At 71.2% G+C, this 24,599-nt stretch overlaps 1 protein-coding gene across 8 annotated transcripts in view; it reads right to left on the bottom strand.

The window, feature by feature from the left end:
- Positions 1 to 106: 106 nt before the first annotated feature.
- ANO7 (anoctamin 7) overlaps positions 107 to 24,599 on the bottom strand; it is a 28,524-nt gene continuing 4,031 nt past the window's right edge. For 3 of the 8 annotated variants that reach the window (XM_089780959.1, XM_089780958.1, XM_089780957.1), the window contains 23 exons: positions 21,966 to 22,100; positions 20,643 to 20,718; positions 20,070 to 20,236; positions 18,990 to 19,097; positions 18,668 to 18,804; positions 17,740 to 17,797; positions 16,544 to 16,654; positions 16,249 to 16,414; positions 13,797 to 13,887; positions 12,025 to 12,121; positions 11,439 to 11,582; positions 11,228 to 11,365; positions 11,039 to 11,137; positions 10,864 to 10,966; positions 9,989 to 10,100; positions 7,140 to 7,194; positions 6,375 to 6,472; positions 4,419 to 4,570; positions 2,295 to 2,500; positions 1,699 to 1,841; positions 1,161 to 1,251; positions 802 to 978; positions 107 to 353 (listed from right to left, as the gene is read on the bottom strand). In XM_089780959.1, coding sequence (XP_089637085.1) covers positions 159 to 353; positions 802 to 978; positions 1,161 to 1,251; positions 1,699 to 1,841; positions 2,295 to 2,500; positions 4,419 to 4,570; positions 6,375 to 6,472; positions 7,140 to 7,194; positions 9,989 to 10,100; positions 10,864 to 10,966; positions 11,039 to 11,137; positions 11,228 to 11,365; positions 11,439 to 11,582; positions 12,025 to 12,121; positions 13,797 to 13,887; positions 16,249 to 16,414; positions 16,544 to 16,654; positions 17,740 to 17,797; positions 18,668 to 18,804; positions 18,990 to 19,097; positions 20,070 to 20,236; positions 20,643 to 20,718; positions 21,966 to 22,079 — 2,838 coding nt within the window. In that variant the 5' untranslated portion in view covers positions 22,080 to 22,100 and the 3' untranslated portion in view covers positions 107 to 158. Of the gene's footprint in view, positions 354 to 801; positions 1,091 to 1,160; positions 1,252 to 1,698; positions 1,842 to 2,294; positions 2,501 to 4,418; positions 4,571 to 6,374; positions 6,473 to 7,139; positions 7,195 to 9,988; positions 10,101 to 10,863; positions 10,967 to 11,038; positions 11,138 to 11,227; positions 11,366 to 11,438; positions 11,583 to 12,024; positions 12,122 to 13,796; positions 13,888 to 16,248; positions 16,415 to 16,543; positions 16,655 to 17,739; positions 17,798 to 18,667; positions 18,805 to 18,989; positions 19,098 to 20,069; positions 20,237 to 20,642; positions 20,719 to 21,965; positions 22,101 to 24,599 lie in introns of those variants that run through there. The other 5 variants (XM_089780961.1, XM_089780960.1, XM_089780962.1 and 2 more) reach the window with 4 other exon arrangements.

Below are 24,599 nucleotides of genomic sequence, written 5' to 3' on the forward strand. Positions count from 1 at the left end.
GAACCTCAGTCCTCTGCCCAGGATCCTGCCCACCCCGACAGCCACGCGGGGCTCCTCCCCCACCAGAGAGGGCCACGGCCTGGGCCTGTGCTGCTGCATTCACATCCACAGAGGAGCAGGTACCATTTATTGTGGTTGAAGAGGGATTCGACAGCAATTCACAGGGATTCTGCTCCAGGCTCAAAATGCCGCTGAGCAGGAGCCTCCGCACGAGGGGCTAACGTGGCTGTGGATGCCGCTAGGGGCAGTGCAGTCGGCTCCGGGTTTTCCTGCACCTCCTCCACCTCCCAGTCTTTGGACGTGGCTTCCTGCTGGCGGGAGCTGGCTCTGCCGCTGCTCCTCTCAAAGAGGGCCTGGGGGCAAGAAGAAAGGACAAGTAGTAGCCACAGCCGGAAGCTGGCCTGCCCGGCGCCCAAACCCCTTTGGCACTAGGTGCATTGCAAGGGGGCAGGAGCTCTGTGCCTCACGTTCTATGACCCAGCAGCAGACCCTGCGGCCACGGCACCAAACAGTGGGGCTCTGTGAAATGAGCGAAGGGCCCCGCTGTGACCATGGAGAGAGGGATTAGGAAGAGGGGAAGGCCTGGAGCCGGAACAGCATGGGCTGGAGGTCACTTTAGTGCATTGCCTCCAGCCGCCTCGCCGTGCTCCAGGAGCGGGCAGCGCAGTGCCCCAGGAAAGACGCCAAAGAAGCCAGGTAACGGATTTCAGGGTCTGCTCCAAGTCGGCTGAGCATCCCACTGTCCCGCGGCTCAGCTACTGCAGAGTAAAGGCCCCTGGCCCCTCGCAGCCGGCGCGTTACCTTGTTCTCAGCCAGTGCCTGCTTGGCCAGGTACCGTTCTCGCTTCACCTTGATCTCCAGCGACTCGGGAATGTCGGGCACTATCAGGTCTATCACACGAGCAATGGCGAAAACCACGTGCTGCAAGCGAGGAAAAGGGCTGTGGCCAGCCAGCTGCTGCTTTCCAGAGCCACGGCGCTGGAGGGGAGGGACAGGCACTCTAGAAGGGCCTGACCCAAGCAGTGCCCTTTACTCTGCATTGCTGCCCCGCTGCAGCGACCGGGCCGGGCTGAATGTGCCCTGGCAGCAGCTGTAGGAGAAACCTTGGAGTCAGGAAAGGGTCAAACCCGGGGCAGGGCAGGCCCAGGAGCGGGCGGTACCTCAAATACGATGATGAAGCCCAGGCGGATGGCTAGTAGGTTCCAGTAGGTCAGCGAGTGCCTGCCGCTCTCATCCCTGTACGCTCGGTACCTGGCAAGAGAGGGGGAGGCTGCAGCTGGCTGCATCCCAGCCGCAAGGCGGAGCCCTGCAGGCCTTGTGCCGCCAGCCTCCTCCGTGCGCCGGGGGCTCTGCCTGCTGCGGGCCAGGGCTCTTGGGGATGAACAGCAAGGCATTGATCTGGCCCAGGGATTGGGGGGGCAGCCCTGGCTAATGCTGGCCGGGCAGGACCCAGTTCAGGCTCCAGAGCAAACGTGAGCCCCCAAAGGGGACTGGGGCCCCGTGGCCTCGGCACGGACTGCTACTGCTGCACTGCCCAGGGCGGGGCACCGGGCCGCTCTCTTGTCCCCAGGGCGGTGGCCTGGCCTTGGGTCTCCCTTTCCCTGCAGAAGTGGGAGGCCCTTCGGCACTGGTCTCCCCAGGATGCAGGAGCGCCCGTTGCTGCTGGAGGGAAGGGGCGAAGACGAGGCTGCCGCCCACCTGCAGGTGCCGTTGTGCTCTGTGGCAAAGGCGGGGGGCGCGTAGGCCAGCGTGAAGTTAACGTAGCCCTGCAGGTCGCTGGCGTGGGTGTACTGGTAATACAGCCGGGGCAGGAAGTCCGAGGTGAAGGCAATGAGGAAGGCCTGGAATGAGGAGGGACACGTCCTCGTGCTCCAGCCAGGTTCCCGCGCCGGCGGCTGTCTGCGCACTGAGGGCCCTTCGTGCGCCTGGCTCGCCCTCCCACCCCCAAGTCAGGGCCGAGGCCGGCCGGCCCTCCCGCTCCCCCGTTCGAGCCGTGGGCAATCAGCCTTCAAGGGCAGACACAAGCCCCCAGCTGGCTGGCAGTCCAGCAGCTGACCAGGCCATGGATGCTGCTTGCACAGCGGAAAACCCCTGCAGGGCCACCAAGCCAGAGGCCCCACGTCCGCACGTGGCTGTCGACCAGTGACAGCTCGGCGCGCACCCGCCACGAGGGTTCAGTCACATTCGCTTTAGTGCTGGCTGCCAGGCCCTGCCCCTGGGCCCGGCCTGCCCACGCTGTGCCAGGCCTCCTAGCCGAGGGGCGCACCGCTCCCTGGCTGCCCAGCGCCACTCACGTTGCTGATGACAGCCAAGTGGGTGATGATCTCCAGGATATAGAACCAGACGCCGATGCCCTGGGCCCGCTCGGCCACAGGCCGCCGGTACTCGCAGACAAACTTCTGGGCGTCCAGGCGGATCTCCACCCAGTTGTTGAGCAAAGCGAACAGGGGCGCCAGCGGGCAGGCCGCCACGAAGATGGTGATGAAGCCAAACTGCAGGACTGTGGTGCAGAGACACGCCTCAGTCTGCAGTTGCCGTGGCACTGAGGACGTGGGGGTGAGCGGCCCTGGGCACTGATCACAGCTGCTGTTGGTCCCCCTCGCCCGCCTCACCTTCGCTGGTGCCCAAAGGCCGAGAAGCGGGCGAGCCTGGGGCACAGGGAGCTGCTCCTGCTGGCCGGGCGCGGGAACGCCGTGGGTCGTACTGGCCGGGCACGGGAACGCCGTGGGTCGTACTGGCCGGGCGCTCCTGGCGCGGGAACGCCCCTGGGTCGTACTGGCCGGGCGCGGGAACGCCCCTGGGTCATACTGGCCGGGCGCGGGAACGCCGTGGGTCGTACTGGCCGGGCGCGGGAACGCCGTGGGTCGTACTGGCCGGGCGCTCCGGGCGCGGGAACGCCGTGGGTCGTACTGGCCGGGCGCGGGAACGCCGTGGGTCGTACTGGCCGGGCGCGGGAACGCCGTGGGTCGTACTGGCCGGGCGCGGGAACGCCGTGGGTCGTACTGGCCGGGCGCGGGAACGCCGTGGGTCGTACTGGCCGGGCGCGGGAACGCCCCGGGTCGTACTGGCCGGGCGCTCCTGGCGCGGGAACGCCCCGGGTCGTACTGGCCGGGCGCGGGAACGCCGTGGGTCGTACTGGCCGGGCGCGGGAACGCCGTGGGTCGTACTGGCCGGGCGTGGGAACGCCGTGGGTCGTACTGGCCGGGCGCGGGAACGCCGTGGGTCGTACTGGCCGGGCGCTCCTGGCGCGGGAACGCCGTGGGTCGTACTGGCCGGGCGCGGGAACGCCGTGGGTCGTACTGGCCGGGCGCTCCTGGCGCGGGAACGCCGTGGGTCGTACTGGCCGGGCGCGGGAACGCCGTGGGTCGTACTGGCCGGGCGCGGGAACGCCGTGGGTCGTACTGGCCGGGCGCGGGAACGCCGTGGGTCGTACTGGCCGGGCGCGGGAACGCCGTGGGTCGTACTGGCCGGGCGCGGGGACGCCGTGGGTCGTACTGGCCGGGCGCTCCTGGCATAGACTAGTTCAGCCCGGGTGCACCAGGGCAGCGCCACCTCCCCCAAACACACTGACCCTTAAAAGCACAGCGCTGTCCAGCTGGGCCGGCGCCATCCCTAGCGCAGCTGTGACCAAGCAAAGGGCTCGGGGAGCTGGCACCAGGGCCTGGCTCCAGCAGGGAGGGGAGAGGAGTTTTTCAGGGCCAGAGAACTGGGCTGGTGCCTGGGTCCCTGCCCGGCGGGGGGGGAGGCTGCCTGTGGGCTATTCGGGGCGTCCAGCCAGAGCCAGGGTGGCCGGGGGCGCCTGGCTCTAGAAAACGCTTCCCGAGCCCCCCCCCCCCCGCCCCCCCCGCCGCCTCCTGCACGGTCCCTGCAAACGCCGCCTCTCGGGGAGTCTGGGCGCCCTCCTGCCGCTGGCTCCAGGGGCCCTGCGGGCCTGGCCGCTTTGCCAGCGGGGCCCTTCCCCCCCCCCTCCCGCGGGACCCTACCCCCCCTCCCACAGTGCCCTACCCCCCCCCCCCTCCCGCGGGGCCCTACCCCCCTCCCTCCCGCGGTGCCCTACCCCCCCCCCCCCGCAGTGCCCTACCTCCCGCGGGGCCCTACCCCCCCTCCCTCCCGCAGTGCCCTACCCCCCTCCCGCGGTGCCCTACCCCCCCCCCCCGCTGTGCCCTACCCCCCCCCTCCCGCGGGGCCCTACCCCCCCCCCGCGGGGCCCTACCCCCCCCCCCCCGCTGTGTCCTACCCCCCTCCCTCCCGCGGGGCCCTACCCCCCCCCCCGCGGGGCCCTACCCCCCCCCCGCTGTGTCCTACCCCCCTCCCTCCCGCTGTGCCCTACCCCCCCCTCCCGCGGGGCCCTACCCCCCCCCCCCCCCTACCCCCCTCCCTCCCGCTGTGCCCTACCCCCCCCCCCCGCGGGGCCCTACCCATTTCCAGGTACTCGTCAAACAGCCCCTCGCAGACCAGCAGCTCGTAGTTGCTCTCCCAGGGCGGCGGCTGCACCTGCCCCAGCCGGGGCTCCTTGGCTGGCGGCGGCTGGGAACGAAGCTTGTGCTTCTGCCACCAGCCTCTCAGCTTCCTGGGGGCAGAGACGGGCGGGTCACGGGCAGGCGCGGGCGGTGCTGGGAGCAGGCCGGGACTCGCGTGTCCCACCCCATGGCCAGCCCCAGGCCCCGCTAGGAACAGGCCAGAGCCCAGCCCAGGCAGCCACACAGGACAGATGCTGCAGCCTCCAGCCAGGAGCCGGGGCCAGAGGCAGGAGCCTTTGTGTGTCCCAGTGCCCCTGCCCGGAGCCCGCCCCTGCAGCAGCTCCCAGCCGGCCTTTTCCAGCCACCGCCTCCCACCCCTCTGGAGTACGCAGACCCTGCCCGGCCCCGCACGCCCAGCCGCAGAGCCAACGTGCCGGCCGGTGACGAGGCCGGATCTGGCCCGGACGCTGCCCTGCCCGCCGGGTTTGGGCAGGACGGGCCCCTGCTCTGCGCTGGGCCGCCATTGGGCCGGGGGGGCGGTCGGCTGCAGGCAGGTTCCTAGGGGCAGATGGGGGCAGGGCCGAGTGTGTTCGGGGCGGGGCGTCCAGTGACATTTCAGTGCAGCTTGGGGCGAGGGGCTCTTGGGACCTGCCCGCCCCCAGGAGACCTGGAGAGCCCGGTGGCCCTGGCCCTGTCTGGCCAGCAGGAAAAGTCCAGCTGCCTCCGTGGGCCTGGCGCCGAGGGTGAGGGGCTGCTGCTGGCGGGGCGCGCAGGGCAGGGCAGGGCTGAGGCCGGCGCTTTCCTGGTGAGCCCAGGGCGCGGTGCCCCTGGGCCTGGGGAGGGGGGAGCCTGAGCCTAGGGCGGGGGGGCCTGAGCCCGGGGCTGGCTGGGGGAGCCCGGGGAGGGGGGGGCCTGAGCCCAGGGAGGGGGGGGCCTGAGCCCAGGGCTGGCTGGGGGAGCCTGGGGAGGGGGGGCCTGAGCCCAGGGAGGGGGGGGGGGGCCTGAGCCCGGGGCTGGCTGGGGGAGCCTGGGGAGGGGGGGGCCTGAGCCCAGGGAGGGGGGGGCCTGAGCCCAGGGCTGGCTGGGGGAGCCTGGGGAGGGGGGGGGCCTGAGCCCAGGGAGGGGGGGGGGGGCCTGAGCCCGGGGCTGGCTGGGGGAGCCTGGGGGAGAGGGGGGGGGGGGGCCTGAGCCCAGGGAGGGGGGGGGGGGCCTGAGCCCGGGGCTGGCTGGGGGAGCCTGGAGAGGGGGGGGGGGGCCTGAGCCCAGGGAGGGGGGGGCCTGAGCCCGGGGCTGGCTGGGGGTGGCTGGGGGAGCCCGGGGGGGAGGGGCCTGAGCCCGGGGGTGGCTGGGGGAGCCCGGGGGGGGGGGGAGGGGGGCCTGAGCCCGGGGGTGGCTGGGGGAGGCCGGGGGGAGGGGCCTGAGCCCGGGGGTGGCTGGGGGAGGCCGGGGAGGGGGGGGCTGAGCCCGGGGGTGGCTGGGGGGGAGCCCGGGGGGGGGGGGGAGGGGCCTGAGCCCGGGGGTGGCTGGGGGAGCCCGGGGGGGGAGGGGCCTGAGCCCGGGGGTGGCTGGGGGAGGCCGGGGAGGGGGGGGCTGAGCCCGGGGCTGGCTGGGGGAGGCCGGGGAGGGGGGGGCTGAGCCCGGGGCTGGCTGGGGGAGGCCGGGGAGGGGGGGGCTGAGCCCGGGGCTGGCTGGGGGAGGCCGGGGGGGGGGGCTGAGCCCGGGGCTGGCTGGGGGAGCCCGGGGGGGGGGGGGCCTGAGCCCGGGGCTGGCTGGGGGAGCCCGGGGAGGGGGGGGCCTGAGCCCGGGGCTGGCTGGGGGAGCCCGGGGAGGGGGGGCCCTGGGGAGGGGAGGGGGGCCCGGGGCTGGCTGGGGGAGCCGGGGGGGGGGGGGGCAGGGCAGGGAGCCGGCACTCACGGGAGGACGATCTCCTGCACGTTGTTGATGACCTGCTTGCCCACCATGATGACCAGCAGCTCCTGGGCCAGCTCGATGAGGCAGCCGCCGGCCCCGCACTGCCGGGAGCACAGGGCCCGTCAGCCGGGGCCTGGGCCGGTCCCTGCAGCTCCCCCTCCCGCGGGCCCCACACGCTTGTTCCTGCCACTGGCCTGGGCTGATGGTCAGAGGGGGGCTCCTGTGGGGGCAGGGGCGGAGTCTGAGCCCCCTTCTCTTGGGGGGCAGCCAGAGCAGGGTCTCCCCAGGCAGCCCCTGCGCCTCCGCTGTCTGGCGGGGCCCTGCCAATGGCCTGTGGGCGGGGGCAGGCCGCGTCTGCCCGGCCGCCTGGGGGGCGGGGGGTCCCCAGTGTGCCTGGTGGGGGGGGTCCCCAGTGTCCCTGGGGGGCGGGGGGGTCCCCAGTGTGCCTGGCGGGGCGGGGGGGTCCCCAGTGTGCCTGGTGGGGGGGGTCCCCAGTGTGCCTGGGGGGCGGGGGGGTCCCCAGTGTGCCTGGTGGGGGGGGTCCCCAGTGTGCCTGGGGGGCGGGGGGGGTCCCCAGTGTGCCTGGTGGGGGGGTCCCCAGTGTGCCTGGGGGGGCGGGGGGGTCCCCAGTGTGCCTGGGGGGCGGGGGGTCCCCAGTGTGCCTGGTGGGGGGGGTCCCCAGTGTGCCTGGGGGGCCACGCCCAGCCCTGCCGCCTGTGAACGCCTCTCGGTCGCGCCCCGCGGGCCCAGGGCCTGCAGCCGCCTCACCTCCTCGTTGCGCAGCCCCAGCAGCGTGGTGTAGCGCCCGGGGTAGCCGACAAACCTGGGAGAGCCGGGGCCAGAGACATCGGTGACCCCCGGACCCCCCGCTCTGCCACGGCCCCCCGCCACGGCCCTTCCCCCGACTGCCCTGACCGCCCCCCGCCACGACCCTTCCCCCCCGCTCTGCCACGGCCCCGCCACGACCCTCCCCCCCCCCCCGCTCTGCCACGGCCCCGCCACGACCCTCCCCCCCGCTCTGCCACGGCCCCGCCACGACCCTCCCCCCCGCTCTGCCACGGCCCCGCCACGACCCTCCCCCCCGCTCTGCCACGGCCCCGCCACGACCCTCCCCCCCGCTCTGCCACGGCCCCGCCACGACCCTCCCCCCCGCTCTGCCACGGCCCCGCCACGACCCTCCCCCCCGCTCTGCCACGGCCCCGCCACGACCCTCCCCCCGCTCTGCCACGGCCCCGCCACGACCCTCCCCCCGCTCTGCCACGGCCCCGCCACGACCCTCCCCCCCGCTCCCCCCCCTCCCCCCGCCACCCCGCCACGACCCTCCCCCCGCTCTGCCACGGCCCCGCCACGACCCTCCCCCCCGCTCTGCCACCGCCCCGCCACGACCCTCCCCCCCGCTCTGCCACGGCCCCGCCACGACCCTCCCCCCCGCTCTGCCACTGCCCCGCCACGACCCTCCCCCCGCTCTGCCACGGCCCCGCCACGACCCTCCCCCCCCTGCTCTGCCACTGCCCCGCCACGACCCTCCCCCCCGCTCTGCCACTGCCCTGCCACGACCCTTCCCCCCCTGCCCTTACCGCCCCCCGCCATGACCCTTCCCCCCACTGCCCTGACCCCCTGCCACGACCCTTCCCCCCACTGCCCTGCCCGCCCCCCCGCCACGACCCTTCCCCCCACTGCCCTGACCGCCCCCCTGCCACAACCCTTCCCCCACCCCCACTCTGCCACTGTCCTGCCCCCCCGCCACGACCCTTCCCCCACCCCCACTCTGCCACTGCCCTGGACCCCCAAGACCCTTCCCCCCTTCGGGCCGAGGGGGCTGAGGGGGGAGGGCCAAGGGGGCCCACGCGCGGCGGGCCGAGGGGGTTAACGGGGGAGGGCCGAGGGGGCCCACATGGGGAGGGCCGAGGGGGCCCATGCGGGGAGTGCCGAGAGGGAGGGCCGGGGGGGTTAAGGGGGGAGGGCCGAGGGGGCCCACATGGGGAGGGCCGAGGGGGAGGGCCGGGGTGGTTAAGGGGGAGGGCCGAGGGGGTTAAGGGGGGAGGGCCGGGGGGGCCCACACGGGGAGGGCCGAGGCCGGGGAGTTAACGGGGGAGGGCTGAGGGGGCCCACGTGGGGAGGGCCGAGGGGGAGGGCCGAGGGGGTTAAGGGGGGAGGGGGGAGGCCGAAGGGGTTAAGGGGGGAGGGCCGGGGGGCCCACGCGGGGAGGGCCGAGGGGGAGGGCCGAGGCGGTTAAGGGGGGAGGGGGGAGGCCGAAGGGGTTAAGGGGGGAGGGCCGGGGGGCCCACGCGGGGAGGGCCGAGGGGGAGGGCCGAGGCGGTTAAGGGGGGAGGGGGGAGGCCGAAGGGGTTAAGGGGGGAGGGCCGGGGGGCCCACGCGGGGAGGGCCGAGGGGGAGGGCCGAGGCGGTTAAGGGGGGAGGGGGGAGGCCGAAGGGGTTAAGGGGGGAGGGCCGGGGGGCCCACGCGGGGAGGGCCGAGGGGGAGGGCCGAAGGGGTTAAGGGGGGAGGGCCGGGGGCCCACACGGGGAGGGCCGAGGGGGAGGGCCGAGGCGGTTAAGGGGGAGGGCCGAGGGGGAGGGCCGAAGGGGTTAAGGGGGGAGGGCCGAGGGGGAGGGCCGAGGCGGTTAAGGGGGGAGGGCCGAGGGGGCCCACGCGGGGAGGGCCGAGGGGGTTAAGGGGGGGAGGGCCGAGGGGGTTAAGGGGGGAAGGCCGAGGGGGCCCACGCGGGGAGGGCCGAGGGGGTTAAGGGGGGAGGGCCGAGGGGGCCCACGCGGGGAGGGCCGAGGGGGAGGGCCGGGGGGGTTAAGGGGGAGGGCCGAGGGGGCCCACGCGGGGAGGGCCGAGGGGGAGGGCCGGGGGGGAGGGGGAGGGCCGAGGGGGAGGGCCGAGGGGGCCCACATGGGGAGGGCCGAGGGGGAGGGGGGGGGCCGGGGGGCCCACACGGGGAGGGCCGAGGGGGAGGGCCGAGGCGGTTAAGGGGGGAGGGCCGAGGGGGCCCACGCGGGGAGGGCCGAGGGGGAGGGCCGAGTGGGTGAAGGGGGGAGGGCCAAGGGGGCCCACATGGGGAGGGCCGAGGGGGAGGGCCGAGGGGGTTAAGGGGGGAGGGCCGAGGGGGCCCACGCGGGGAGGGCCGAGGGGGTTAAGGGGGGGAGGGCCGAGGGGGCCCACGCGGGGAGGGCCGAGGGGGAGGGCCGAGGGGGCCCACGCGGGGAGGGCCGAGGGGGTTAAGGGGGGGAGGGCCGGGGGGTTAAGGGGGGAGGGCCGAGGGGGAGGGCCGAGGGGGCCCACGCGGGGAGGGCCGAGGGGGAGGGCCGGGGGGGGTTAAGGGGGAGGGCCGGGCCGTGCGGCTCTGCGACACACACTGCCTGGCGGCACAGAGGGCTGGTTTGGAGACGGGTGGCTCTAGCGCCTCGTCCCAGGCTCGAATTGTTCCCTCCCGGGCTGCTCCTTGCCCCTAGATGGCAGCAGTGCAGCAGCTTCCCTGCCAGGCGCCCAGGGATCTGCACATCCCCACCCAGGAGCCTCAGGCCGGGCTGGGCCGGGTTGCGCTGGGAGGGCCGGGCCCAGGCGTGGGGCTGGGCCGGGGGGAGCCAGCTGCTGCCCAGAGGTGCCCTACCTGCCCTTGAAGAAGGCGATGTAGATGGGCGAGGAGTAGAAATTGACAAACTGGAAGACAAACACCTTGAAGGTGAAGGCGTCGTCGTACTTGGTCTGTGTCCGGTGCATCTCTGGCAAAGCAACACGCAGGCCGTCTGAGCGCTGGACCTGTCCCCGCAACCATGGCAACAGCCGCCCCCAGCCGACCGGGATGACGGGTTCCCTTTAGGAGGCTTTTTTTGGTTTTTTAAGATGTCGGCTCCAACGACAGCCCTGGCTCCCCTAGGAGTTCAGTGCTGGGCGAGGACGGTGACAGCAGGCTAGAACCCACTTCCTCTTGTGCACAAACCTACAGCCCTGCTCCTTGAGGCGATGGAGAATCTCCATTAGCGGCCAGCAGTAGAGAGCATAGGACACATACTGGTACCGGTCTGATTCTGCCCAGCAGAGGGCAATAACGTACATAGACATGAGGTGCTAACCCGAGTCTAATGAATTTGCTTTTTTAAAGGGCCAATAAAAACCAAAAAGCGTCAGCAATTGCAGCCCTCTCTGGTGAGTCAGGCGGCCCCCGTGCTCACAACGCTGCCCCCGGCCTCAGCCCTGGGCTTGCAGAAAGCCACCGGCACCGGCTGCCGCACGCCAGCATTTCCACTTTGGACGTGCCGCCCCGAGGCGACTCCCTCCGCTCGCTCGCTGGCCAGCAGGGCCTAGGAACGGCCCCCGCGAACGCTGGGAAAAGCCGCCTCGTGCCCATCCGCTCCCCCCCGACACCTGCACACATGGGAACCTCTCGTCTGCCCCGCCCCCTCCTCCTGCCGTGTGCCGCGGGCGTGGCTGCCGGCCCGTGTGACCGCGCTAGGCCCACCAGGAGGCTGCGCCGCCCCCACTTACCCCACTTGGTGAGGAAATGGGCCAGCGCGATGTAGATCTTGGAGAGGATGAGGATGAAGATGAGGTTGAGCACGGAGCCCGTGAGGCTGGCGATGCGGGACGCCTAGACAGGAGGGAGCCGGTTTGCCGGAGCCCGCTCAGGCCCAGGGCAGAGCTGGCGGGAGCGGCCGCTTACCGAGGCCATGAAGAGGAAGTTCCCGGACGTGGCCACGAGGATGCTGACAATGGCCCGGTAGAGGATAATGGAGATCAGGAACATCACCACCACGGCAAGCTGCAACAAGCCGGCACCTCAGCGCGCCGCCGGGCCGGGGCGGACCCCCTGCTCCGGGCGGGGAGGAGGCCAGGGAGCCCGGGGACTCACCATCATGATGACGACCATGGATCCAGCCATGATCCGGTTTGCGCGGCGCCGCTTGGGAAAATACGGCTCCTCGGCGCCAGTGATGGGGTTCTCCGTGGTCATGGGAGCCATGGCAGCGAACTGAGGCCGCGGGCGCTCCTAGGGCAGAGGGGAAAGGCAGCAGCGGGCCTGGCTGGCGGGGCGGGCGGGCGGGGCGAGGGCCAGGCCTTACCTCCATGGCCTCGAAGTCGGAGCAGTCCCAGCGATGCGCCAGCGTGGCGTTCGTCCGCTTCCAGAACTCCAGGAACGCCGCCGCCCACAGGGCCATGAAGATGCTGAAGAGGACGGTGCCCCCGTGGTCGAAGAGGCGCCCTGCCTGCGGCGAGCGCAGGGCGAGTGAGGCGCCGGGGGGCGGGCGCAGGTGGGGGGGCGGGCGCAGACGGGGGGGCGGGCGCAGGCGGGGGGGGGGCAGGGGGGGGCGGGCGCAGGCGAGGCGGGGGGGGGCGGGCGGGGGGGGGGCGCAGGCGGGGGGGCGGGGGGGGGGCGGGGGGCGACGCAGGCGGGGGGGGCGGGCGCAGGCGGGGGGGGCGGGGGGGTGGCCGCAGGCGGGGGGCGGGCGCAGGCGGGGGGGCGGCGCAGGCCGTGTCCACGGGGCGCAGAGCCCTGGCCCAGCCGGGCGCGCCGAGGACCACGCTGGGGTGCAGCTTTGGGGGTGGGGGCTCGGTGCCCAGACTCAGAGCAGCGCCCCCCCGCGCCGGGCGCCTCCCGTCGCCCCTCGGTCCCTGGGGTCTCCCTGCGCCCGGAGCCGCGAGCCTCACCTGGAAGGTGCTGCAGGTGCTGGCGAGCTGCCAGTGCGGACACTCCTCGCAGAGCGGGCACATCAGGTACACGCCCTCACTCCGGCAGATCTCCTGCCTGGCCGGGGCAGGGGGCAGATCAGGACCCGCAGGAGAGCCAGGGCCCCGCCCCGCCACGCCCGCAGCTCTGGGCCCCGCAGGTCCCGGGGGGAGGCCTGGCTCTAGGGGTGCCCGGCTGGCGGCACAGAGCCGCTGCCCCACTGGAGGGACCTGGCAGCGCTTCCCGCGTGGGGTTGGGGGAGATGGGTTGGTCACTTCCAGGCAGAGAGAAGCCAGGTTGGCTCCTGAGGGGGACAGACCACAAGAGGAGAGGGGCAGCCAGGAATTGCTGGAGAGAGGCAGGGCAGAGGGGAGGGGAGGGGCAGGCAGGGCAGAGAGGAGGGGCAGGCAGAGGGGAGGGGAGGGGTAGGCAGGGCAGAGGGGAGGGGCAGGCAGGGCAGAGGGGAGGGGCAGGCAGAGGGGAGGGGAGGGGCAGGCAGAGGGAGGGGAGGGGCAGGCAGAGGGGAGGGGCAGGCAGGGCAGAGGGAGGGGAGGGGCAGGCAGGGCAGAGGGGAGGGGCAGGCAGAGGAGAGGGGAGGGGCAGGCAGAGGGGGGAGGGGCAGGCAGAGGAGGGGGAGGGGCAGGCAGGGCAGAGGGGAGGGGAGGGGCAGGCAGAGGGGAGGGGCAGGAGGGGAGGGGAGGGGAGGGGCAGGCAGGGCAGAGGGGAGGGGCAGGCAGGGCAGAGGGGAGGGGCAGGCAGAGCAGAGGGGAGGGGCAGGCAGAGGGGAGGGGAGGGGCAGGAAGAGGGGAGGGGCAGGCAGGGCAGAGGGGAGGGGAGGGGCAGGCAGAGGGAGGGGAGGGGCAGGCAGGGCAGGGGGAGGGGAGGGGCAGGCAGAGGGAGGGGAGGGGCAGGCAGGGCAGGGGGAGGGGAGGGGCAGGCAGAGGGAGGGGAGGGGCAGGCAGAGGGAGGGGAGGGGCAGGCAGGGCAGAGGGAGGGGAGGGGCAGGCAGGGGGAGGGGAGGGGCAGGCAGGGCAGGGGGAGGGGAGGGGCAGGCAGAGGGAGGGGAGGGGCAGGCAGGGCAGGGGGAGGGGAGGGGCAGGCAGAGGGAGGGGAGGGGCAGGCAGGGCAGAGGGAGGGGAGGGGCAGGCAGAGGGAGGGGAGGGGCAGGCAGGGCAGGGGGAGGGGAGGGGCAGGCAGAGGGAGGGGAGGGGCAGGCAGGGCAGGGGGAGGGGAGGGGCAGGCAGAGGGAGGGGAGGGGCAGGCAGGGCAGGGGGAGGGGAGGGGCAGGCAGAGGGAGGGGAGGGGCAGGCAGGGCAGGGGGAGGGGAGGGGCAGGCAGAGGGAGGGGAGGGGCAGGCAGGGCAGAGGGAGGGGAGGGGCAGGCAGAGGGAGGGGAGGGGCAGGCAGGGCAGAGGGAGGGGAGGGGCAGGCAGAGGGAGGGGAGGGGCAGGCAGGGCAGAGGGAGGGGAGGGGCAGGCAGAGGGAGGGGAGGGGCAGGCAGGGCAGAGGGAGGGGAGGGGCAGGCAGAGGGAGGGGAGGGGCAGGCAGGGCAGAGGGAGGGGAGGGGCAGGCAGAGGGAGGGGAGGGGCAGGCAGGGCAGAGGGAGGGGAGGGGCAGGCAGAGGGAGGGGAGGGGCAGGCAGGGCAGAGGGAGGGGAGGGGCAGGCAGAGGGAGGGGAGGGGCAGGCAGAGGGGAGGGGAGGGGCAGGCAGAGGGAGGGGAGGGGCAGGCAGGGCAGGGGAGGCCGGTACTCACGTAGGGACGTCGCTCAGCATCAGGAAGACGCCCGCAAGGAAGACCAGGCTGCCCACCACCGCTGCCGGCAAGAGCCACCCGGTGTAGAAGCCTGAAGGGAGGGGCGAGAGCAGCAGGCAGGGGACCTCGCTGGGAGCTGCCCCCCATCCGCAGCCCCGGGCCTGGCCAGAGCGACCCCGCTGCAGGGCGAGGTCCCTGCCGGCCGCCCCACCACGCTCTGCCCCAGGCTCTCGGGGGCGCCCTCCAGGCCTGGCTGGGCCAAGGGGGGCAGCGGCGCAGGCCCCCGGGACGTGGCTCCGGAGAGGGCCGGGCTGGTACCAGGGCGCGGTGGGATTCCCGTGGCCAGGCAGCGCTGCCTGTTCCGCCCCGGAGCCTGGCCCTGCGGTGCCGCCCGTGTGTCCAGCCCCTGGCGCCCGGCGGCACTCACCTCCCCAGCCCCCACCCCGGGCGCAGAAACCCTTTGTGTGGGGGGGAGGGGCCAGTCTCCTGCTGCCAGCCCCACGCCTCTGGCAGAGATCAGCTGCCCTGGGCCTGGCCGGGCGCATGGCCAGGCCAATGGCTGCAAGTGGCGCCCCCACAGGCCTCGCCTAGTTGGAACCACTCGTATCTGCTCTGCTCCTTTTCTTATGGCCCTGCCTCCCACACCGGCTCCCACCCTGCCTCCCACACCGGCTCCCACCCTGCCTCCCACACCGACTCCCTCCCTCCCACACCGGCTCCCACCCTGCCTCCCACACCGGCTCCCACCCTGCCTCCCACACCGACTCCCTCCCTCCCACACCGGCTCCCACCCTGCCTCCCACACCGGCTCCCACCCTGCCTCCCACACCGACTCCCTCCCTCCCACACCGGCTCCCACCCTGCCTCCCACACCGGCTCCCTCCCTGTCTCCCACACCGACTCCCTCCCTCCCACACCGGCTCCCTCCCTGCCTCCCACACCGGCTCCCACCCTGCCTCCCACACCGGCTCCCTCCCTCCCACCCACACCGGTTCCCACCCTGCCTCCCACACCGACTCCCTCCCTCCCACACCGACTCCCTCCCTCCCACACCAGCTCCCACCTTGCCTCCCACACCGACTCCCTCCCTCCCACACCGGCTCCCACCCTGCCTCCCACACCGACTCCCTCCCTCCCACACCAGCTCCCACCCTGCCTCCCACACCGACTCCCTCCCTCCCACACCGGCTCCCACCCTGCCTCCCACACCGACTCCCTCCCTCCCACACCGGCTCCCTCCCTGCCTCCCACACTGGCTCCCTCCCTCCCTCCCACACCGGCTCCCACCCTGCCTCCCACACTGACTCCCTCCCTGCCTCCCACACCGACTCCCTCCCTCCCACACCGGCTCCCACCCTGCCTCCCACACCGGCTCCCACCCTGCCTCCCACACCGACTCCCTCCCTCCCACACCGGCTCCCACCCTGCCTCCCACACCGACTCCCTCCCTCCCACACCGGCTCCCACCCTGCCTCCCACACCGACTCCCTCCCTCCCACACCGGCTCCCACCCTGCCTCCCACACTGGCTCCCTCCCTCCCTCCCACACTGGCTCCCTCCCTCCCTCCCACACCGGCTCCCACCCTGCCTCCCACACCGACTCCCTCCCTGCCTCCCACACCGGCTCCCACCCTGCCTCCCACACCGACTCCCTCCCTCCCACACCTGCTCCCACCCTGCCTCCCACACCGGCTCCCACCCTGCCTCCCACACCGACTCCCTCCCTCCCACACCGGCTCCCACCCTGCCTCCCACACCGACTCCCTCCCTCCCACACCGGCTCCCACCCTGCCTCCCACACCGGCTCCCACCCTGCCTCCCACACCGACTCCCTCCCTCCCACACCGGCTCCCTCCCTCCCTCCCACACGGACTCCCTCCCTCCCACACTGGCTCCCTCCCTGCCTCCCACACTGGCTCCCTCCCTGCCTCCCACACCGGCTCCCACCTTGCTTTCCACACCGGCTCCCTCCCTGCCTCCCACACCGGCTCCCTCCTTGCCTCCCACACTGGCTCCCTCCCTCCATTCCACACCGGCTCCTTCCCTCCCTCCCTGCCTCCCACACTGACTCCCTCCCTCCCACACCGGCTCCCTCCCTGCCTCCCACACCGGATCCTTCCCTCCCACACTGAGTCCCACCCTGCCTCCCACACCGGCTCCCTCCCTGCCTCCCACACCTGATCCTTCCCTCCCACACTGAGTCCCACCCTGCCTCCCACATCAGAGCAGCCAGGCTGGGTCCAACCAAAGGCCCCTCCAGCCCGGTATCCTGTCTGCCCACTGTGGCCAATGCCAGGTGCCCCAGAGGGAGGGAACAGGGCAGGGAACCCTCACGTGATCCCTCCTGTGACCCACCCAGCTATGGGAGCATGGGAGCCGGGCGGAGGCAGGGGTGAGGGCTGCAGGCTCTCGAGAGGGGCGGGCTGCAGCGGACTCTGGGGATCATACTCACCCAGCCAGGCGAAGTAGAGTGCGATCTTCTCGCCAAAGTACCTGCGGATGTGGTCCAGTGGCTGGTACCTGCTCCATTTCCCCCACCTTGCCCAGTACTGGAAGAGGAGCTGGCGCTCCGTCAGGCTCTCGGGGGCCAGCCCCTCGGCAGGGGCTGCAAAAGGTCCCTGCGGGGGAGAACTGAGGCTGGGGAAGGCAGAGCAGCTGGCAGGCTGGGGGAGCCCCCCCGGTCACCCTGCATTCTCTGGGAAAGGCGCAGGGTGAGTTTTCTGAGGCCCGAGCGACTCCGCATTTACCTCATGCAGGGGAAACGCAGCGGCAAAGACTCCCTCACTCAGCAGCCGATCCACCCCGACCTGCCCCTCCCTGGCGTGGCCGTAGGGCGTGGTGGCCAGGATCTCATGCAGCTGGAAGCAAAGAGACGGTCTCTCACCACAGGGACACGAGCCCCATCAGCTCTGTCCCGCACCGAGCCCGTGACGGCAGAGACCTGGGCCCTCAGGGTCGCAGCCAGCAGCCCCCTCCAGGCCTTTCTGGAGGCAAGAGGAGAACTTGGGTGGAACCGGTTCAAACACACGGAGGTGCAGAGATTGGCTGTCGCCCCCAACGCCAAGCCTGACTCCACGGGCACTGCAGCCTTCCCTTCCCTTCCCTTCCCACCTGCTAACCCGGAGCAGCTGAAAGAAGGGCTGGTCTCCAGTCAGCCTGGTGAACGTGGCATGTGCCGAAATACATTTCACTCCAATTGCCAAGGAACACTTGGGAGAAAAGTCGTCTTTATTAAAAATTCACAACCCCACACTGCCTATGAATGAGCAAAAGCCTGACAGGGCATCTCCTCCAGGGTCCCAAAAAGCCTGAGCCCAGAGAAGACCGGACTTAACAGGCTGCACATTTCCGTTGTTAACAAACAAGAAGAACCACTGTTTGAAACACGCCCGCCAGGCCTTTCTCCGCTACAAAGCGGCACACGTGGGGGAGCCGTATTGGAAAAACACCTGCATGAGGCCCCTGAGCCCAAGGTCACACCAGAGGAGAAGGCAGCCAGGAAAGAGACCCCAAGAATGGCTGGTGTCTTACGGCGCCATGTTCTCTTTCACACGCTGGTCTCTAGCTGCTTTCCCCGGGAAGGTGCCATCGCAGCAGCCCTGCCGCTGTGCGCAGGACCTCACAGCCCTCATTTGGGTCCGCCCAGCTGGGGCCCTGCGCGTCCAGACGCTAGAGCCGCAGCCGCAGGTACCGGCAGCCACCCCGAGCTCTAGCGCGGGTCCCCAGGGCTGCAGCGCTCACTGATCGAAATGTCCCGCGCTACACGCAGCCGCGGCTCCGCATTGGTACATGTGTATTCCTGCAAGTGGCCAGTGACTGGAACCATGAGCGGCCACGAGCCCTGCCCCCTCAGATCCAACGGGGCCTCTGCACCCCCTCTCCTCGCCCCGCAGGGCCCGTCCCCGTGCGCTGCCACGAGAGCAAGGGCCGGGCTGCGACTCACGACGCTGTGCCGCTGCGTGCTGCTGAAGAAGGTGTCGTGCGCGTCGCTCCCGAGGAACCTGCAACCACACGCCCACACCTGCCATGGGAACAGGCCACGTGCTGCCCCTGCCCCAGCCCACGGCCGCCCCGCCCCGAGCTGCAGCCCCCGCCCCGTCCCCCCGCCCCGAGCTGCAGCCCCCACCCTGTCCCCCCGCCCCGAGCTGCAGCCCCCGCCCTGTCCCCCCGCCCCGAGCTGCAGCCCCCGCCCTGTCCCCCCGCCCCGAGCTGCAGCCCCCGCCCTGTCCCCCTGCCCCGAGCTGCAGCCCCCGCCCTGTCCCCCCGCCCCGAGCTGCAGCCCCCGCCCTGTCCCCCTGCCCCGAGCTGCAGCCCCTGCCCTGTCCCCCGCCCCGAGCTGCAGCCCCCGCCCCGAGCTGCAGCCCCCACCCTGTCCCCCCGCCCCGAGCTGCAGCCCCCACCCTGTCCCCCCGCCCCGAGCTGCAGCCCCCACCCTGTCCCCCCGCCCCGAGCTGCAGCCCCCGCCTATGGGCACCATATTTTCTGAATCAAAAATAGGGACACCGTAGCCACGCCCCCCGAAACTACTAACCCCGCCCCTGACCTCTTAGGCCCCGCCCACCTGCCACAGGAAGTCCCGCCCCTGGGGTAGTACTTCCGGGGTCAAGATGAACACATGGCTGGAAGTGAAGGGTGTCACGTGACCCCCTCTAAGCGCTCCTCCCACCATCCCCACAGAGCCCCCGTGCAGCCCCCTGCAATTGCATTAGCCCAGCCCCAGCCCCCGACACGCGGTGCCAGGGGCCACGCGGCGAGACCCGGGCTCCCAGGCCGGCGACTGCGCAGGCCCCGCTGGGCCGCCCGGGGACTGGCCCCCCGCTCTGGCGGGGGGGGCTGATGCAGGCGGGTGCAGCCCGGCCCTGGGCTCTTACCAGGGTAACTTGTTGGCCTTGAACTGGCAGGTGTAGAAGTCCTGGGGCAGGCGGGGCACCTCCTCCCGCAGCGGGTTGGGGACCCGCAGCCTCCTCGCCACTCGCTCCGACCAGTTGGACGCCTGATTGGGCAGCGCCTGGGCACGAGCAGAGGGACACGGGCAGGCGGTGGGAGAGGGGAGCTGCTGAGCCTGCGCACCCGGCTCCCCCCGTCGGGTCTCCCCCCTCAGACCCCCGCCCAGCCCCCGGGCGCCACGCGGCGCCAGTGCTGAGACCCCCCGGCACATGGGAGCAGGGGGCCGGAATCGGGGAGAGGCCTCACCTGCAGGGGCACCCTGAGCCGGAGCTCCTCAGCGTAGTAGCACAGCAGGTCCCAGGGGGCGTGCAGCAGCGCGAAGTGCACCACCCTCTTCTCGCCCCGCGCCACGTGCTGGGAGGGGAGAGGGGACGTACATGAGCCACCCCTGGCCTCCGCCCCGGCCTCAGGGCCCGAGCCTCGGCTGGCTGACCCAGTGGATCTCGCCCTGGCCGGGCGCACGGCAAAGCAAACCCAACCCCGGCTGCAGGGCCCACAGCTCCCACGCCGGGGCTAAGGGAGCGCGGGGCCGTCCCTGCAACCCCAGAGCTCCCACGCCGGGGCTAAGGGAGCGCGGGGCCGTCCCTGCAACCCCAGAGCTCCCAGGCCGGGGCTAAGGGAGCGCGGGGCCGTCCCTGCAACCCCGGAGCTCCCACGCCGGGGCTAAGGGAGCGCGGGGCCGTCCCTGCAACCCCGGAGCTCCCACGCCGGGGCTAAGGGAGCGCGGGGCCGTCCCTGCAACCCCGGAGCTCCCACGCCGGGGCTAAGGGAGCGCGGGGCCGTCCCTGCAACCCCGGAGCTCCCACGCCGGGGCTAAGGGAGCGCGGGGCCGTCCCTGCAACCCCGGAGCTCCCACGCCGGGGCTAAGGGAGCGCGGGGCCGTCCCTGCAACCCCGGAGCTCCCACGCCGGGGCTAAGGGAGCGCGGGGCCGTCCCTGCAACCCCGGAGCTCCCACGCCGGGGCTAAGGGAGCGCGGGGCCGTCCCTGCAACCCCGGAGCTCCCACGCCGGGGCTAAGGGAGCGCGGGGCCGTCCCTGCAACCCCGGAGCTCCCACGCCGGGGCTAAGGGAGCGCGGGGCCGTCCCTGCAACCCCGGAGCTCCCACGCCGGGGCTAAGGGAGCGCGGGGCTGGAACCGGGGGCTCAGAGCGTCTCTGCTGCTATTTGCAGCCAGCCAGGCCGCTGGGCTCCCCTTTCCAGAGAGGGTGCCCTACACGTCCGGGTGGGGGTTACTGGGCAGAGGGGGAGCATCCGGAACCAATGCAAGAGCCACTCTCCTCCGGGCAGGGCAGGGGCCTGCGTGGGACCCAGAAAGGACCCAGCTACCTTTTCAATACAGATCCCAGCAGCCTGGAGCTTGTTCAGAAACTTCTTCCGCCAAATCCTGTGGCTGTCGACAGCTCTCTTCTGCCGGGGCCCCTCGCGCTCAGCACCGGCCTCTTCATTCTGCCCCTCCCGCTCCTGGGGGTCTGCTTCCCAGGCCAGCACGAAGTCTGGGCGAGAGGAGCCAGGCTGCGAGCGCGTCCCCTGGACACTGCGAGGGACGGGGCGCGGCTCGGGAACAGCGCCCTGCTCACACACCTCTCGCCTCAGCCGCTTCTCTGGCCCCGGGCCCAGCCCTGTCACCGGGCCAGGACCCAGGCGGGGAGGAGCAGGCTGGGGCTGAGGCCCTTTCCAGAACAGGCGTGCTGGGCGGGGTCGTCCTGCAGCCGGGAGGGCCAGCATCCCACCACAAACCAGCAGAGCCATTGGGCTGTGCCTGGGCGGCAGGGCCGGCCCGACCCAAGGGTGGGCAAGGCTGGGGACTCCCCCACACTCGCAGGCTTCCTGCTTGAAATAGACCCACCCCTCCGGGGCCACCCGCCGGCCCCGAGCAGCCCCTCTCCGCGCGGGGCTCACCTATCCTGGTGTGTCCATCACGGAAGACGTTGCCGTTGCTCCGGGTGGCGGGGGCCACGTGGCTTGGTTCGCGCCACTAGAGAAAGCCACGGAACTGGTCGGGGCTCTGGCTGGCGGCGGCGCCCTGCCGCACACGGCCAGGAGCCGGCAAAGGGACGCTGCCGGCGTCAGCGCGATTCCAGGACCCGCTACCTCCCGGCCTTTCACGCGCCGCCGCCCTTGGACTGAGGAGTCCTGCCCCGAGGGAGGTCAGGGGCCGGCCCGCGGGAAGAGGCTGCGCACGTGGGCTGTGGCGTGGCCAGGGCGGCCGTCCGGACGGCTCCCCGCTCGGCAGCGCCAGCGCCAGCTCCGCACGGGCAGGGAGCACGCGGGCATCGGCGGGACGAGCCGGGGAGCCGTGCCAGTCTGACGGTACAAGCAGCAGGACGGCTCACAGATCGTATCCTCAGCTTCTGTGGGCAAGCCCACTTCCTTGGGCGGGGGAGCGCTGGCCACTCAGGCGCAGTGCATGCTGGGACAGCCAGGATGGGCCCACAGGCACCCGCCAGCCAGGCTCCTTCCCTGCCTCTCACACCGGCTCCTTCCCTCCCTTCCTCTCTCCCTCCCACACTGGCTCCCTCCCTCCCTCCCACACCAGCTCCCTGCCTCCCACACCGGCTCCCTCCTTCCCACACCGGCTCCTTTCCTCCCTCCCTCCCTCCCTCGCTCCTTTCCTCCCTCCCTCCCGCACCGGCTCCTTCCCTCCCTTCCTCTCTCCCTCCCACACTGGCTCCCTGCCTCCCACACCGGCTCCCTCCCTGCCTCCCTCCCTCCCTCCCTCGCTCCTTTCCTCCCTCCCTCCCTCACTGGCTCCTTCCCTCCCTTCCTCTCTCCCTCCCACACTGCCTCCCTGCCTCCCACACCGGCTCCCTCCCTGCCTCCCACACCAGCTCCTTCCCTGCCTCCCACACCAGCTCCTTTCCTCCCTCCCTCTCTCCCTCCCGCACCAGCTCCTTCTCTCCCTTCCTCTCTCCCTCCCACACTGGCTCCCTGCCTCCCACACCGGCTCCCTCCTTCCCACACTGGCTCCTTCCCTCCCTTCCTCTCTCCCTCCCACACTGGCTCCCTGCCTCCCTCACACACCAGCTCCCTGCCTCCCTCACCAGCTCCTTTCCTCCCTCCCTCCCTCCCTCCTGCACCGGCTCCTTCCCTCCCTTCCTCTCTCCCTCCCACACCGGCTCCCTCCCTGCCTCCCACACTGGCTGCCTTCCTCCCCCACCCTCCGGTAGTAGGAACTTCTCGCCGGGGCAGGGACTGGCCCCCTCTCCCCAGCTCTCTGCCTACCTCTGAGGCTTCGGCAGGCTCCTGGATCAGACTCCCGTAAGAAAGCCCTTTGGGATTCTGGTCGTCACCTAGCAGGCTGGCGTGGTCATTGGCCTTGATCCTTCCCCGCTGCATCTCGATCCTTCATGCACCCTGCTGGGTAGGATCAAATCAGCCAGCCGTGAGTCGCCGGCGCAGCGGGGCGAGGCAGCCAGGCAGGCCCACGAAGCTGGAGAGATCAAGGCCTGGCTGCCTCGCTTTCTGGTCCTGCTAGTAGACGTGCAGGGGGTGCGCCCAGGGAGTGGCTGCCTTCCCCTCCTGCTCTGCCGTGGCACAGCCCAGCGCGTTTGGCTGCCTGGTTAGCACTGGGCTAGCGGGGGCTCCCGACTGGCCGCTCTTAGGTTCCTACTCACAAAGCGTCAGACTCAGCTGCTGCCTTGGTTTCACACACATTGAGGAGTTTTCCTAAAAGCTCTCCCAGGAAATCTGGGAGCAGCATTGCTAGCAGCGGGCCCAAAGGGGTGTCCCTGGTGTGTGGGGGTGAATCCAGGCACGGCCTGTTCCGCAGCTGTCTGCCAGGGAGGGGCTGGCAGGGCCGAGGCGGCTGCAGTGCGATGGTGTGGCTGCTCTGTAACACGCCCATGGCAGGTGACAAGAGCAGTCACCTGGCTCAGAGCCCATCCGCTGCGATTAGAGACCTCTATTGAGCTGAGTTTTGTCTTTTGTAACGGGCTAAATCATGCCTCTGAAAGGTGAGATTTGAGATTGGTGCCTTCAAAGCACCCGGCAGAGAAGGAATGCATCTTTTAGGAAGGAATGTCACTGAAGAGCATGAGATTAGCAACCCAGAGTACAATCCCCATTGTATCCCAGGGAAACTGAGGCACGGAGCAATGGCGTGACTCGCTCAAGAACGCCCGGTAATTCTGTCGGAACTGGGCATAGACCACGCGTGTCCGACTCCCAGCTGTCCCGTGCCAGAGCCGGCGCGCTGCTTTGGGACCCCACCCCGGGGCGAGCTGTGCCGAGATCAGTCCAACACAGCACATTCAGAGCCGGGCTGTGAGCCTGGAGCATGCAGGGTGCTCCGGGAGCGGAGTGGGCACTGCAGGCTGGCCCAGGGCAGACAGACCCTACGCGGCCTCAGGTGTGTCGGGAGCCAGCATCAGGCCCCGGCTCTGAACCCAGCTGTGCCCACCGGTGCCGTCTCAGTGGGTTCCTGGGTTTGCAAACTACTGGATCAAAGGCCTTACGCTGGCAAGGCCTTGGGCCCCGGCCCAGCAGCTGTCGCAGGGTTCGCCGCGCTCTGGAGCTGCCCGTCGGGTCCAGGCCCGCGGAAAGCTCTCAGGACCAGCTGCACTGTGGCAACCTTCGGCCATTTCCGTCTAAACGGGTGACCCCTGTCACGTTACTGGATTGTGAGGGGAGCAGCCGGGTCACTGCGGCACCCATGGGGGGTGTTCGCCCCAAAAGTGGTACAAAGGGGCCATGGGAGGGGTCAAACAAAAGCTACTTTCTTCTGATTCTGTATCTGCTCTTCATAGATCTGTATAATGTCTGGGGTGGAGTTAGGATCTGTACTCGCTATGGAGACTGGAAGTCTTTCTGAATGGGCTTGAGTAATGGGTTAGGAATGTTGGCCTATGGCCATGCTGACGAGCAAGTCTCCAGGGGACACGGGTCTCTGGAGGCCAAAGACACACCTGGCCACTGGCCATGTGACTCTAGCCAGCCTGAAGAAACCAGGAAGGAGGGTTAAATATGCCATGTGGTGGACTCCATGTGGTCTCCAGATCTGCTCCTGACCCCACATGCGGCCTCGCAGGGAATCACGAGCCGGGAAGAACTGTGGACCCATCCTGGCATAGGATGTGCACCAAGGACTTTTAAGCCAGCAGCTATAACATCTCTGCTAGAGCCTGCATCGAGAACTGGGAGATTCGGTGCATGTAACGTATGATACTTTAGCAACCGTACTCTCAGGCTTTTCTTTCTTGTAGTAATAAACCTTTAGTTGTTAGATGCTAAAGGATTGGCCCAGCGTGATTTGTGGGTAAGGTCCAGAGGGTAAATTGACCGGGGATCTGTGGCTGGTTTCTTGGGACCGGACAGAACTTGTTCGGGGTAGGTGGGATTGGGTGCTAGGACCCCCCACCTGTGTATGAGGCCCGGGGCCATCTGGGGCACGGATATTGCTGGGGTGTCGGAGGGGTTTTGCTCGTCAGGCTTCAGGCAGGCAGCTGAAGCGCTCTGTGGGACTGGTTTGTGGCCTGTGTGGAGAGGTCACTAGTCTGGGGGCTGTAAAGAGCCCTGGATTTGAGCAATTCGCCCTGAGCGGACACCCTCAGCTGTGCCCAGACCCGGCCCATCACCCCTTCCCCCCGCCGCCCCTGCCGGAGGCAGTTCAGCTGCTCCTCAGTGCCCCGTCCCACAATGCAGTGCCTCACGGCGGGAAGGCAGCCACATGCTGCTGTGCACCATGGGAGACCCGCCCCCGGAAGGCTGCGTCTGAACGCACGGTCGTGGGCCTGGCAAAACAACGGCGCTCAAACGCAGGAAAGCAAAACGACGTAACGACGACCGTGGTGCAAGCAAGCCTGCTTCTGCAGCGGCTCCCTGGCTAGAGCAAAACCGAGCTAAATACGCCCAAAGGCT

Source organism: Pelodiscus sinensis, chromosome 10 (assembly GCF_052426305.1).
Source record: "Pelodiscus sinensis isolate ZL-2025 chromosome 10, ASM5242630v1, whole genome shotgun sequence".
Lineage (NCBI taxonomy): Eukaryota > Metazoa > Chordata > Testudines > Trionychidae > Pelodiscus > Pelodiscus sinensis.